The sequence below is a fragment of the Anas acuta genome, chromosome 3 (genome assembly GCF_963932015.1).
Source record: "Anas acuta chromosome 3, bAnaAcu1.1, whole genome shotgun sequence".
Lineage (NCBI taxonomy): Eukaryota > Metazoa > Chordata > Aves > Anseriformes > Anatidae > Anas > Anas acuta.
In genome coordinates, this window is record NC_088981.1 from 90,379,609 (window position 1) to 90,395,788 (window position 16,180).

Below are 16,180 nucleotides of genomic sequence, written 5' to 3' on the forward strand. Positions count from 1 at the left end.
CCTTAATGGAAAAAGAGGTGCACCACAGGAAGCACAGTCTGACGTAAGAGCTCAGAACATGGAGAAGAAATTGAGATTTCTGCATTTCCTTTCCAGGCAACATTTTTTATCCTTTCTGATTGCCAAGAAATAAACTACGGTAACACCCCCCCCCAAAAATGCCCTTCAAAAGTGATTTTTTTAAATTCTTCTCTAGGAAAAAATATTTGCAGTGTAGCTCTGTTAAACTCTTCTTCACCTACGCGTGCAAAGTACAGGTTTGAAGATTAGCATGCTCATAATTCAGATCCTTGTTGTGTGTGATGAACCTTTTTCATTGTAGTTTCGATTTGCCAGATGTTCATTTGCCATTTTCCAGTAAAATAACATAGACTAAGGCTTAAGAAAATGATTAATTCTTCATTTACAGTGTTAGAGAAGGGAAAATATGCAAATATTCTCAAATAATGCTTTCTTAACCACCCACACAGTTAACTGGGTGAAGATATGCTAGTGAGCATATATGGTTCTGGGTATGTATGCGAGAGATCATAAAAAATTACAGGCTTTGGCTCTGTATAGCAAGTAAACCTACTTTTCTCATAACTAATGTGCTATATATACTGTATGAGGAAAAACTGATCTAAAAAAAACAGTTTGGGGATTTGTTCAGGTATCACTTAGCACATTTACTGTGTTCTTTAGTGAGCAAGCAAGAGATGATGTGGAGGAACTGAAAGGTACCATTTATTTTAATCTGTCTACGTGGATAGTAGTTCATAGCTACAATAAATAAAGGGGAATAAATACATAAATAGGAATTGAATCCTATTCCTCCAGCCCGTTGCATGATTTGCTGCATACACAACATAGCTTCTTGTCATCCTGTGTTCAGTGCACACTGTCCTGACTGACAGCCCCTCTTCTCGCAGCCTTGCCTGATCTGAGAGATGCTCCAGTTCCCTGATCTCTTGGTGGCCCTTTGCTGGCCTCTCCAGTGTGCCCATGTTGTGCTGGGGATCCAGAGCTGGACACAGAGCTGCAGGTGAGGCCTCACCAGGGTCACTTCCCTCCTGTGGGCAGTGCTCCTTCTGCAGCAGCCCAGGCTGCCTTCTGCCACCAGCATCCTTGCTGGGGCATGTTGCTGGCTTGGTTGACTTTATGCCCATGAGAGGCCCCAGGTCTTTTTCTGCAGCCTATTTTATCTATTAATATCTATCTAATCTATTTATACTTACATTTACTGTAATGTGACATCTTCAGTTAATGTAAACAACAATACACAGATAGTAAGTAACGTTTTCTAGTTTAAGTATACAGCACCTGTGCATGGGATACATATGTGAGTAATGGTTTGTTCTTAATGTGACAATCCTAATATAGTGAGAAATAAACTTGCAAAGTAGAGAATTCAGTAGGCGATTCATAAATGTTTTTTTCATGGTTTCACTAAAAACTGCTGCTTTCTAAACAGAGTTGTTGGCAGCATCCTTTCACTTTAGATCTTGTAATCTGTTTCTGGAAGAGGTTTCTGGAAATGATGATGGTAAAATCATTATCTCACACTCCTGATTTATGTGAAAGTGTAACCTGACAATAGAACAGTTTTAAATGCCTAATAGTTACTTGTGAATATGGATTAAGTCTCCATTTTTGCATTTGTAGCATCTCTTTCTAATATGTTTTCATTCTGGTGATAATTATTCAGGGAATAGAGGAAATCACAGAAAAAATTTCCAATTAATTACAATATTTAACAGCTAATTTGGATGTGGCTGTGATGTAATAGAAAATATAAACATGTGGGCTAATAATGTAGTCTGTATAAATGTTTTTTCTTCTTTTCCTTGGCAGAATATCCAGAAAATTTTCTGAGTTCATCTCAGTATTTTCTTACTACTTATTTTACTTAACAAGATTTTTTCATCTTCTATTTTAACCTTTGATTAACTGTCACTTCTAATATTTCACACTTCTTAGATTCATGTTGCCAATTTTATTCTCTCTTCATGGAGGAGATTTTACAGGTCTTGAGCCTGAGTTTAGGCATACAGAACAGTAACAGTAAACTAAATTACACTTATAAGCTGCAAACTGTGTATTCAATCTTCCTAATATTTTGTTGCATGGAATAGCCTTGCCTGTATAAAACACAAAGGACAAAATGTTAATTTATTTTTTTAACTTAATCTGTAGTTGACTGAACAGTATATGTTGAACTCAGTTGTCCAGCTTGCTCTCAGGCAATTATTTTTGTCTTATTTTCATATACTAAGAAGTGACAGATTTCATAATTGTCAAAATGCCTTAATTTAACTGGGAAATAAAGCCTGTGTTCTGTGCCATAGGAAGCATGGATGCTGCAAGCCTGGTACATTATACATTTGATCATCATGCTATGGTAGCTTATTTATGCAGTCAGCTTCTAAAAAAAAAAACTGCTGTTTATTTTTAATGGTTTCCAATTTACATGGAATTTAATAGGCTTTAAAATCTACCCTGAAGCCTATTTCAGTGTTTAGCAAGTAATGAAATAACGTGCATTAGTCATGCTTACCATTAAAGCATTTTCTAACTTCTGGTAGAAAGAAGCCTTGTTAGAAGTAAGCATGTTGCTAAAGAAGCAATTAAAACTTATGCTGAATGGAAGTGTTTGCCTTGCTGCCCATCTCTAATTAATATTCAATTCAGCAGATGTTCACCTGTTCTTTTTTAAGAACATAGGAAAATGCTTTATGCTCTTCACTTCTGTGAAATGATGTCAAACACCCTATTGCTTGTAGCCACCAGATAATTTTGGGCCTGGGGGTAATACTGGAGTGTGATTACAATTTGATAGTGTTGCAGTGTGATGAAAGCGTCCTGTAATATGTTGTTTAGAGGTGGATATACATGCTGCTGAAAAGTTTTATTCATTTAATGTCAAAAATACTGCTTTCACAACACCTGGACATCAATCTATAAGGTACTATCACCACTGAGCTAGAGCATTCCTGTTTATGCTATCTCTAGTTTAGTGGGGACTGTTAGTGTTAGGTCAGAGGTTGGACTCAATGATCTTGAGGTCTCTTCCAACCTAGAAATTCTGTGATTCTACTGTCTTCTATACATGTGTATCAGATAATTTCTCATGCCATAAGTTATGCATCAGTATTTCATTTGTGCAGTACTAGACAATTTCATTTTAAAGATGTTAAGTGGGATATATAATCCTGAGAATTCATGATAAATTATTTTATATTGTTTGGTTTGGACTGTGTGCCGAGCAATACAACTCAGATCATTGTCAGCACCTGTGGTTTAGGCATGTCAGTGTAAGATCCAAGCCAAGTAGTTTTATGGGAGAGAATATTTTTTTTTTTTTACAGAAACTTAGAAGGAGGGAGGAGGAGATAGTAAAGAATTGATTATGCAAGTTGGCGGATACTGCTAACTGATGTGTTGTCATGTATCTACTTCATACCCCATTTTCATCATACTAGGGGGCTGAACTATCAATAAATGTATAACTTTTTAAAGTTTTAAAATAGTGAATCACCTGTTTAAAGATGAGAAACACAGTTTATATATATTATGTATGTATAATATCTGTAAATATATTTAAGAAATACACAAGCGGTTAACTTATTTTCCTTAATATGTTATAGAGATACCAGTGTGTTTGTCTTCCTGGATGGGAAGGAACATTTTGTGAATATGAATCAAATGAATGTAATTCAGAGCCTTGCAGAAACAACGGCACCTGCACGGATCTTTTCAACAGCTATCAGTAAGCATTGCATCTTCTCACTGTATCATTATGTTCCAGAACTGACAAGCTTATGCACCCAGTTATTCTTTCATTTCTCAGCTCTGTGAATGGAATGTTACTACACAAAGATCAACTAACAACTTCTGTCATGGGTATGCTGTTTGAGTGCGCATTCATTTGAAGTCAGCACAGTGATTCATTGACGTTTTTTAAAAAAGCATCAGTTCAAAACACTTAATGAGTAACCTAACCTGGAACTGCATATTGTCAAAGAAAATACAGGATCTTTGTCATATATGCCCCATAAGCACATGAGATGCTTTAAGAGTAAAAGTAGTGGGAGTGGATGTGTTTGTGCAGTCTTAAATGAAGAGATTATATCATTGCTGCCACCTTGTGTCTTAAATAGACAACAAAATAGTGATTTAGCTAAAATTTACAGCCATGCTGAGAGAAAGTATGAGGATTTGACACTCAATGTATTTCTAACACAAATGCCAACAATCTGTGCATTTGATTTAAAAATATGTTTTTCAGCTTTACAAGGATAAGGACCCCCTAAACTGTCAGCTTCTGTTGTTTATAGCCAGGGGTTACCTGTACCAGGCTTACCTATAATATCAATACTAAAACAGTTAGTCTGTAGTTGAATGTGAACTGTTGCTAATGGATACTGACATATTGGCTTGAAGAACATAGTGTAATGACTATAGACATTGTAGTTGTTGCACAGTTATGTCTTGGTAATACAGGTAGTAATCAGAAGAAAATCTATCACAGTTGAAAATAGACAAAGTTTTCCCCTGTTGCCAAAGACAATTCTAAGTTCTGTTATTTTAAACACCTTGTTCATGTGAAACAGTTATGGTCAGCCTTGACATAATTAGAGAACTTTGGATTAGGAGAATCCTGAAGACAAATTTTGGGCAAAACACATTTTTTCAGTTGTGACATTAATTTAAAAAATCTAACTTTTTTAGTCTTTTTTAATTTGAACTGTCTTTACTGTAAAAGTCAATTGAAACACTTTAATTTTAATGCTTTTTGTTTTTTAAATAATTTATATTCAGAATTTAACTGAAATACTTTGTTATCCTAGAACTTAATTTTTATGTAGTATGAGATGTACAACTTTGGTACTTTTTTTCAGTCCAGTAACAGAAAAATAAGACTGGTGAAGTTTGAGAAAATTTCTTACAATATTTTAAATGGATTTTCTTCCATTTTAAAGTTTATTGGTACATAGAAAAACGTTTTATGTAGTTCTTATTTTGTGAAATTCTTAGGTATTTCTAGATTACTAATGAAAAATAATTTTATAACAGATTTTTTTGCCTGATTAGTTGTTACCTTATGAGTTCTGGCATACTATGATGGATTGTGCAATGATGTATCCTGTTACTTATCTTACCTATCCTTTCAGCTTCTGGAAGTGTTAAATATATTGTAGAAGTTAATATGGCTTCTTCAGATTTTACTCATAGCTGGACCAACTGCATAAGAGCAAATCCAGGGACTCCCTGTTGTACAGTGAGATGAAAAAATGCTCAAAAAGTACTTTTTCTGGATTTGGAAAATACTGAACAGTTACAGAAAATGTTTAGAGGAGAATTGGTTTGAACTGTAAGCACCACACGTATTTTTCCTCACAGCTATTTGTCCTCTTTGACATATCAGAACAGGAAAACTAGACATACCATTGAATCATTATATATTAGGGTCATGATAAGTCAAAGGAAAACAGTTTCTTCCAAGATACCTGTAATTGAAACTGGGAGTCAGAGACTTAGCAACCACAGTGAAAATGAACAACCATGTTTTTGTATAATATAATGCAATTTAATTTCAGTCATTAGAATTGCTGTAGTTCATATTCACAAATGGTAAAAGACACTGTTTATTTTCACAATTACTCAATATAAAAGTTTTTTTTACTACTTCTAACAATTTTCTCTTGAAAACAACAGAAATAAAACGTTTGTTTTTCATGGTAGCTGAGCAGGGCCAGTGCCCAGTATCTGATTCTAAGGGCATGCAGCTATATCTTCAAAATTAACTGTAATCTGTGAAGCAAGATAACTCTGTCCTAACTGCCTGATAGAAAAGATCATTGGCTCATCTTCTAACTCTTGAGCTGTGCCTAGCTGTTGTTTTAGTTGATCACTAGGTGGTCTGGACTGAAATCATGCCAGGCACTGCTTTGGAAATGCAACAGTGATGAAGCAATATAGTTTTCTTCCTTTTCTGGCAGTGTTTATTTTTCTTGGTGTGAGTTTAGAGACTGTCAATGATTCTCGGAATTCCCTGAATCTGTTTGAAGTTGGCTGCACCATTGATATCACTTGGTGTCACTTCTATCTTGAATTAATGGAATGGATAGATAACGTAGTATGCCTTCTGTGCCTTTAATCTCCTTTTACTTATTTTCTCTAAATATTCTCAAATTCTTTTGAAAAGATCAATTCCTGAAAAGCTAGATAATTAAAAATACATTCTGTATAGAAAAATAAATTGAAAAGAATATATAAAAACTTAGTGCCAAGTTTCAAATTTGTGTTAATGAGAAAAATAATACAAACCAAAATAACTTGTTAAAAAGTTCTTTAAGAATTTCATTTATTTAACTGCAGTGTTCATTTTTGAACCTTGCTATGAAATCTTGCTGTGAGAACTAAAGGATCAACAAGTATGCCAGAACTGAATTCTTTTCTCACTGAATTCTCTTAATAGTAAAATAAATAACGTGGCAACTGAGAGGAAAAAATACCTTCTCAGGTACATGTTTTTAGTAAAAGCGTTTTAGAGTAAGAAAGAGCCTGAATCAAGAGTTAAGCTTGAATTGGTAATGTGAGTCATTTGTTTTGTAATTCCCATTTCATTCCAGTTGATTTTAGTGCAGCTGATAAAATGAGAAATTTTTCTCCTTTTCCTTTTTCAGTTATGCACATGGCACAGCAAATAAATGAAGTTACAACCATGCATATATTTCCAGTACACTGTGAACCTCACTCTAATTCTCATGATAGCATAAACTCTCAAATTATGTCTCTGAACATTTACAGACAGATGCATCTATTACCAGCTGAATTCCTGGTTTCTCCTCTATCCTATTGTACCATCTTTTCTGCTTCTTCTGAGGTTCTGCCCTAATAACAGCAAACCCTAATTAAAACCCTGGGGTCTCCTTTGCTGTTACCATCTTACAGAGAAACTTTAAGTGAAAAATCTCTTCAACTCTTCCTGCAAAATATTAGGTAACATAGTTTTATAGATGAACTGATGTTTACAGTGATATAGAATAGCTTGAAATCTGATTTTATTAAATATGACATTGAGGATTAACCCTGTGTCTTTTCAGACTGTTCAGTTCTTTCCATATATCCAGATGGAATCCCACAGATGCATGCTATTTGCCATTTTGGCAGTGTAATTTGTTGAAGTTGTTACAAAGAAAAAAACGTGAAGTGTTTTGCTGTTTTTTCTTTGTAGTATACCAATGGACTTTTCCATCTGAAATGGGAAATAAGACTTAAGTATATTTTCCTATGTCATGCATTGGAGGTCAGTGAATGTGACTCCAATCTACAAGAAGGGCAGGAAGGAGGATCCAGGGAATTATAGTCTCGCCTCAGTATCAGGGAAGGTTATGGAGCAGATCAGCTTGAGTGACATCACACAGCACATAAGGGACAGTCAAGTGATCAAATGCAGCCAGCATGGGTTTATAAAAAGCAGGTCCTGTCTGACTAACCCAATCTACTTCCCAAGATGACCTACTTAGTAGATGAGGGAAAGGCTGTGACTGCTTTTTACTTCGATTTTAGTAAAGTGTTTAGTAAATCTGTTTCCTACAGCATTCTCCTGGAGAAGCTGGCTGCTGATGGCTTGGACAGGTGTACAGTTCAGTGGGGTAAGAACAGGCTGAATGGCTGGGCTCAAGGAGTCACACTGAATGGAGTTCAGTCCTGTTGGCAGCCCATCACCAGTGGTGTTCCCCAGGGCTTGGTACTGGGGCCACTTTTAACATTTGTCTGTGATCTGAATGAGGGGATCGAGTGCATCCTCAGTAAGTTTGTGAATAATATCAAGTTAGGTAGGGCTCTTGACCTGCTTGAGGATAGGAAGGCTTTGCAGAGGGATCTGGAGATGCTGGAGCGATGGGCTGAGTCCAGTCACAGGACACTCAACAAGGCTAAGTGCCAGGTCCTCTGCACTGGGGTTGTAACAGCCCCATGCAGTGTTACAGGCTTGGGAAAGAGTGTCTGGGAAGTTGCCCAGCAGACAAGGACCTGGGCAGCTGGCTGAGCATGAGCCATCAGTGTGCCCAGGTGGGCAAGAAGGCCAATGGCATCCTGGCCTGCGTCAGAAATGGTGTGGCCAGCAGGTCTGGGGAAGGGATTGTCCCCTTATATGTGGCGCTAGTGAGACGATGCCTCAAGTACTGTGCCTAATTTTGGGCCCCTCACTGGGAGAAGAACTTTGAGGTGCTTGAGTGTGTGCAGGGAAGAGCCATGAAGCTGGTGAAGGGACTAAAGGAAAGAGTTATGAGGCATGGCTGAGGGATTTTGGGTTGTTCAGTCTGGGGAAGTGAAGGCTGAGGGGAGACCTCATGACTCTCTACAACTACCTGAAAGGAGATTGCAGTGAGGATTCTGTTGGTCTGTTTTCTAGTTGGAGGAAGAAGGGTTAGGATTCAAGGACATGATCTCAAGATGTGCCAAGAGAGGCTTAGATTGGGCATTACAACGAATTTATTTGTGAACAGGGTGGCCAAGCATTTGAACGTACTGCTCAGGGAAGTGGTGGAGTCACCATCCCAGGAGGTATTTAAGAGATGTGTGGACAGGGCACTAAGGGGCATGGTTTAATGATGGGACTTGTAGGTCAAGTTGATGGTTAGATTTGATGATCCTGAGGGTCTTCTGAAACCCGTGTAGTTCTATGACTGTCATACCCTTTTAAAAATCACTAGACATGAGAAAAATTACCTTTAATCAGCAGTTCAATCAATCTACTAGTTACTTAAAATCTCCTTCTAATCAGAGCCCTACTCCTGTTTTATAGTTTATCTGTAAGTTTTTTTAATATAAAACTTATGAGTAGTTTCAGAATGTTATTTGTATGCCCCTAAATTCTAGGAGCAAGCTTCTCTTATTCAGAGAAGATTGATGCTAGAACCCTGTTTCCCACCAACTCTTACAAAGATAAAATTTGCTGAATGCCAGAATCACCTTTAACTACGGGCAGTAAGTACCTTAAGCACTTGGAAGAAATTACTGATAATGTGCAGAAGTATTGCCCATATATAAATGTTCTTCTTTTAGACCCTTTTGTTGCTTTTCATGTTCTGTTTTAGTTCTCCTATCACCCCTCAGACTTCAGTTGAAATACTGGAGCCTGAAACAACTGAGATACAGTTGTGTTTTGTAACGGGTCTTTCGAGTTACTTCTGAACATCAAGCTGTTACAGTCTTGTTTGCAGTGTTTCTTCAACTATTACCCGTGCAATGATCATCTTCACATTTACTTAGATCATAATGTATGCCAGTTGACAGATAAGGTAACTGTATTGTCAGCAAGAGTTAATCTCTCCCTTTCCTGTTACTTTCTTAGTCTGTTCACAAATACATATCTTGCTGTAATTCCCTGCTTTGCCTCTTAGCATTTGAAGCCAAGTAATATTTTCAAAATCAGAAACTAATTTTTATTAGTGTAACTGTTCTTAACTTAAAAAATGGCTTATGTCGTTACAAAGTGTTCTGTGTTGTGCATACCATGAGCTTTGATTATAGTATTGTTACCTAAAGGAGCATACTGTTTCATTTTCCCCCTTCTGGAGCGGATTTATTTGGCAAAGTAACATTAAAAGCAGCCTCTGCAGTTTCTCAGAACTATGCAAGAACTGAATCAAAGATATCTCAAAGATCCATAACTAAAAGCATGCATATATATATGCATTATATTTTTTAAGATACGTTTATTCTTAAATTAATAGATTTTAAACTATCATGGAATTAAAAAGTAAATTGTGATATTATAATTTGAATGCTGAATTTAGTCTGCCTTCTGTTTTTACTGGCACTGCTATATTCCTTAGTACTTTTTCTTCCCCAGAAGCAGTAAACAGCTTTTCCCACAGATGGGGATCAGCTTGGCATTTAATGGTCCCTGATGCCAAACTCTGGAACACTTTTTTGCAAGCAGCATCTGGCTTCTTAGCTGGCATTTTTTCAGGGTTCTTTGGCGAGCTCTTCCTCTCTAGCTGCTGAGATGTTTCCCAAAACATTTGGCTGTTGTGCTTTTGACATCTTCAGTTGTGACTCATAATTTTATTTTCACCCTAGTACCAAGTTCTGTTCTCTTACATAAAGACATCTTCAAAAGATTTATATGGCCGGCTGGGAGACTTCCTAATGAATTATCTAAAGAAATTTGTGAGAGAGCAAACAAATGTTACCTAAAAAGACAGCAAATGTTTTATATTTTTATCTCGCAACACTGCTAACAACTGGAAATATGTAGCGTGCTGCTTGTTTCAATGCAGTGTATGAAATGGACTTTAGGGTTTTCATTGCCTTAGGCAGACAACAAAATATTGCTCTGCCATCTCAGTAGTATGTACTAAAAAAAGTCACTGACATTTTGCAGCCTTTGGGGTAAATTTCGGCTGATATTCAACAGTTTTCAGAAAGGATAGTTGCATTTTTATTTAAAATCCTAACAAAATATTAAGTTTCATGTGAAATCAATATTGAAACATGAAAATACACCAAGCCAGCTCATCAGCTTTCCATCTTGAACAGTAGTGTTGTTCCTTCTGGTATATTAAATCACTGGGAGATGTGTTTTAAATAAATGTTTTATAATACCTTTTGGTTACGGACACCCAAGGAGTCATGAAATGATCATTTTGTTGAATGTGGGTTAAATAGAGGGAGCACAAAACGCTGTCTAAAATAATGAAGTAACTGTGAGTGCATGAGATGTGCTAAGTTACCCATATTAATCATACTTGTGGGTTTAAAAAATTACAAAATACATATTTAAAAAGTTTCCAAAATAACATAGAAATACATGAGTGCATCAAACAGATGAAGCAGTTTGCACAGCAGTTTCTGGGCTATAATTTGAGATATGCTAGATTTTCTGTGGAGTGGTAGGAACTCTTTAAGGAGCTTCAGGGTTCCTGCAGCTTGTGTAAGGAATGGCTACAGGAAGCTGTGACTGCTAGCAAACTGTGACAACTGCTCACAAGCTTGTTGTCAACTTTTTGAACAAAGGGGGCTTTTAGACTTACGTTTCCAGCTGACTCATTAGGGAGAGTCCAGCACCCTTTCAGGAAGTACAGGAGGGCATGAAGGTAACTACCAGGCCTGGAGCACAGCCACCAGAGGCTGCAGTTAGTGCAGCAGGGGGTCAGAAACTGTCACGGACACTGCTTAGCAATGGTGCTGCAGGGTGCAATCCCTGACCACCTACTGGAGCAACTATCCCAGCATATCAGAGACCTCAGAACAGACTGAGCTTCTAAAGCAGGATGCTGTTCTCTGCAGCCCCAAGTTGGAAGATGTCTGAGGCCTCTTCTGGAGGCAGGGGTCAGGGTACAGTGTCCTTGCCTGCAGGAGGTGCATGTGGACTGGAGGATCCGTGCTTCCAAATAAATGTGCTGCAGGAGGCAGTCAGCAGCAGACTGCACAGCTTCAGAGGTAATGAGAAGAGCAACAGCATCTTCTCCAAGGCACTGCAGATACCAGAACCTGAACTCATAAGCATAGTGAAGGAAGAGCAGGCAGAGTCTGTGTTTGTGAGATTGGGAAATACTTTGTGATGGTCTGTGATGATGAAGGCTGGAAGCATGACATTGACATCAGGATAACATGTCCTGTTTTATCTGAAGCTTTGCAGCCGTGGAATAGGTTCAGAGACTTGGTAGCAGAGGAGGGACTGGAAATTTTGTCCAGTGAAGCATCTGAATAAGCTGAAGCTGAGCCCCAAAACAGCACTGGGAAGGAAGGACGGGTGGTGATTCCAAGAGATTCCCTACTGCAGGAACCTGATAGGATAGAAGTTGCTGAGGAAATCTGAGCCCACTCCTGATTATCTTCAAAAGGTCTGGTTGCTTGGTAAAGGTTCTTGAGGATTGGAAGAAAGCCTGAAAATGGAAGTGTGCCATGGAATAGGAAAAAGAAAAAGGCAGAAAAAGGAAGGCCAGAAATTGAATGTGTCACCGCTACCTTCAAAAAAAGCAAGAAGTATTTGGGAAACTGTGGAGCAGTCAGTTTCACCCCAGTCTGTGGGAAGATGTTGGAGTAAGCAATTCTGGAAACCATTTCTACATACATGATGTATAAGAAGGTGATCAGGAACATAGATTTACAAAGGGGAAAGCATGCCTGGCCAACCTGATATAATTCAATGAGATGAATTGTCAATGGGGAATCCTGTCAGTGTGTGTAAGTACTGCAGGGGAGGGGGCAGGTAAAGAAGACAGAGCCAGATGCTTCTCAGTGGTGCTTCTCTGCGAAAGGACAAGTGATGGGCACAAACTGAAATATAGCAGAGTTTGTCTAAATAGGAAAAGCAGTAAGGATGATTGAACGAGTTGCCTAGAGAGGTTTTGGAGTGTCCATCATTGCAGATGCTCAAAACTCAATTGGATGAGGGTCCTGAGCAGCCTGTTCTAGTTGACTGTTTTGTTGTACTAGACAATCTCCAAAGGTCCCTTCCTGCTCCAGAGATTTTGTGCATTTCTTTCTGCAGTCATCCAGATTTTCCATCAGTTTAAATATGTAGAGCACATTCCAAAATAGTTTTGGGATAAGTAGGTGATTTTAACAGTAAAATCAAGTATACATAAATTAACATGAGTTGTTCTGCACTTTAGATTTTCTTTAAATTCAGTCTAGTCCTATGTTTAATGCATGTGAAATAATGTGGAATTTCCTATGTGCAGTTCCTCAGTGCTAGTATGTATTCAGGATTCTGACACTTTAAAATAGCAAGTGCCATATACATCCATAGGTAGGATGTTCATTATACAAGGAATGATGGAAGACTGAAGACTGGACCAAATACATAAGTGATACTAATTCAACAATATCTGGTCACACTTGTATGGAAACATTTAAAAGACAAACATGAAACATAGAGCTAAGGAGAGCAGAATGATTGAACTGTGCTTCTGTTGAGATTGATTCATCCTGTGGTGGATGAATTGAGAATGCAGGAGAAAATAAAGATATAAACTTCCACTTTGTTTCTTCTCCTGCACATAATGAGGTGGGAAGGAGATCACAGTATCTGTAATTACAGGGTGGCCCAACCTGTAACATGTTTGGAGAAAAAGTACTGAGTCATAGTGGTTCTGAAGGCTGGATCATGGTGTTTCCTATACTGGCAGAGTGTGGAGAAGGAATGGAGTGACTGTGCTTTCCCATTTGAGGAAAAGCCTTGGCATAAATTGTTAAAGCAGATGGAGGTAGCTTTTGTCTTTCTCTCCTGAAATCTTAGCTTTCTTAGTTTCAAGGTTAGTTTGAACTACTGAAGAGAAAATCCACAGAAAAGTGGAAATGTGCAACTCTAAAATCGCAATCATTTGGGCTGTAAAAGACCTCCAAGATCATCAGGTCCACCCATCCCCCTACCACTAACATCACCCACTAAACCATGTCCCTAAGCACCACGTCCAACCTTTCCTTAAACACCCCCAGGGACGGTGACTCCACTACCTCCCTGGGCAGCCCCTTTTGCTCAACCAGTTTTGCCCAACCACTTTTTCTAAGAAGTTTCTCCTAATCAGCACCATCTCCCACAGCAATGTAGACCATTTGTTGAGCCATGTAAGATGGATGAATTGGAGATGAAATGGAGAAGACTGCTTCTTAGATCTGTGGTAAGGATGAGCCAAATGATGCTGGGTGTACTCAGTATCTGCCTCCTTTGCCACAAAGAGGCCTCCCGTGATGCCAGCTGCCACCTACTCTGATGTCACCTGAGTGGTGACCTCTGCCCCCCCCCCCCTGTAAAAAGGGCTGCCCCATGTCTGGCAACATCTTGCCAAGCTTCTCACTCCTACAGCTCAAGGAGACTTGGAGTAGCCAGGGTGCAGAGAATTCTGGCAGGAACTGCCAGCCTTTGAGTGGTGCGCTGCAAAAGCCAAAGGATGGATGTAATGTTCCATCTGGGATGGAAGAGGAAGTCTCAGGAACTGGACGACCTCAGTGGCCACCCCCCCCCCCCCGTAAGTGTCCAAGGCTGGATGAAACGATGCGGCTGGGGAGAAAGAGGAAATCCACCCAAGAACTGGGTGACCTCAATGGCCAACCTCCCTGTAAGTGTCAAAAGGTGGATGATGCAGAAATGGAACTGGACCCATTGACAAAGTTTTTTGCAGACCATCAGGGCGTGGGTTGACATTAACAAAATGTTGGCAATTTGAGACAGACAGCCACCACCGGTGTTGGCGCAAAGCATCAGAGTTCAGCCTGAGAACAATGTCCAGGCCACAGGCAGGCACCCACCAATAAAGCTGGTACAGACCACCATGGTGAGGGGTGAGGCTGATGTCCAGCCCAGGAACAATCACCCATGAAGAAATGGGGGCAGACCATCAAGGCACAGCCTGAGGATGATATTCAGCCTGGGGTGGATTAGGGGAATGACTGTGCATTTACCACAGGTGGGAAGTGGGAGTACGTTAGTGCAGCTGGCTCCTGCTTGCCACCAATAAAAGACCTGTTATGTTTTAAACACATTTTTCATCGTGTATCCTGAAGTCCTATCCACATGTTAATTGATGCTTGTTTATGTTGCAAGGCTATTGAAGTCTTCTACTAGTGCAGGGAGGATCAAGAGTGAGAGCCAAAGGAGAAATTTACGAAGTCACTTCCAAAGACCAGCTTTAAAACCATATAAGCATTCAATGAACAGCCTCAAGTATGTTGCAGGTGAATTAAGTGCTCTGGTACCATTGGTAGACATAGAAATGCTTTGCATCTAATCATAGAATGACTTAGGTTGGAATGGACTTCAAAGATCATCTAGTTCGAACCCCTGTCATAGGCAGGAATGCCACCCACTAGATCAGGTTGGCCAGTCCCCCCTCCGACCTGGACTTGAACAACTCTAGGGATAGGGCATTCATATCTTTGGGCAAACTGTTCCATTGCCTCTCTACCTTTAGAGTGAAGAATTTCTTCCAAATGTGTAATCTAAATCCATCCTCTTCTGGTTTATGATCTTCCCCCTTGTCCTATCATTACCTTCCCAAGTAGAGTCCCTCTCCATCCTTTTTGTAAGAAAATTTAAGTATTGAAAGGCTGCATTGAGGCTTCCACAGAGCCTTCTTCAGGCTGAACATTCCCAGCTCTCTCAGCCTTCCTTCACAGGAGAGGTGCTCCAGCCCTCTGATCATCTTTATAGGTCTCCTTTGGATGCAGTCCCAACAAGTCTGCATCTTTCTGTTGTTGGGGACTCAAGAGCTGAACGCAGTTCTCCAGGTTGGGCTTTGTGAGAGCGAATAAGAGGGGGACAATCAGCTTGCATGCATTTCTGGCTCATGTTGAGCCTTTCATCCACCAGAACCCCCAGGTCCCCAGGGCTGCTTTCAATGAGTGCTCGTAGTCTGTCCTCAGGTCTGGAATTGCCCTGACAAAGGAGCAGCACCTTGCACTTGGACTTGTTGAGCCTCATTAGGTTCCCATGGGCCTGTTTCTCCAGCCTGTCCAGGTCCCTTTGAATTTTATCTATTCCTTCTATGGTATCAGCTGCACCACTCAGCTTGGTGTCATCTGCAAACTTGGTGAGGATGCACTCGATCCCATCATTTATGTCATTGATGAAGACGTTGAAAGACACTGACAAAACAGACCACTGAGGGACACCACTTGTCATCAGCCTCCACCTGCATGTGAGAACCATTGACCAGTACTCTGGGTGCGTCAAGTCAATTCCTTATCCACTTAATGGACCACACTTTGAATCTTTCCAATTTAGAGATTAGGATATTGTGTGGGACCATGTCTTCATCTAAGGATGAAGAAAGATTAGAGAGGGGAGTCAGGTAGGTTTCCAGAACTGTAAGAACTGATTCTGCAGGAGTTTGCCAAAAACTGGATTCGAAAACTTCAGGGAGTTCCTTTTTTTTTCTTTTCTTTTTTTTTTTTTTTTTTTTTTTTAAATAAACTGTTCAACAAATTAATTTAGAATTTGCTCAGAGGCATCAAGGTAAAGGAGGCAGAGGTTTGGAGAAACACCTTGGACCATCTTAGGGTATTCTTGATTTTTTTTTTAGGTTTGATGATAAGAATACTGGATGAAAGAGTGGATAAATCTTAAGGGGTTCATAGGAGAGAGAGTGGGTGCTCATAATGAGATACGGCCAAATAAATAAAAATGATTGAACAAAGCCTTAATTGCCTGCAGTGCAAATGACAGCAGGTAGCATTGCTT

At 39.3% G+C, this 16,180-nt stretch overlaps 1 protein-coding gene across 2 annotated transcripts in view; it reads left to right on the forward strand.

Moving 5' to 3' along the window:
* EYS (eyes shut homolog) overlaps positions 1 to 16,180 on the forward strand; it is an 830,760-nt gene that overhangs the window by 310,166 nt on the left and 504,414 nt on the right. The window contains exons 2-4 of one of the 2 annotated variants that reach the window (XR_011095298.1): positions 912 to 1,024; positions 3,627 to 3,748; positions 3,830 to 7,048. Coding sequence is in view for 1 of the 2 variants with exons in the window: in XM_068678264.1 (XP_068534365.1) it covers positions 3,627 to 3,748 (122 nt within the window). In the remaining variant the exon portion in view is untranslated. Of the gene's footprint in view, positions 1 to 911; positions 1,025 to 3,626; positions 3,749 to 3,829; positions 7,049 to 16,180 lie in introns of those variants that run through there. The other variant, XM_068678264.1, reaches the window with a different exon arrangement.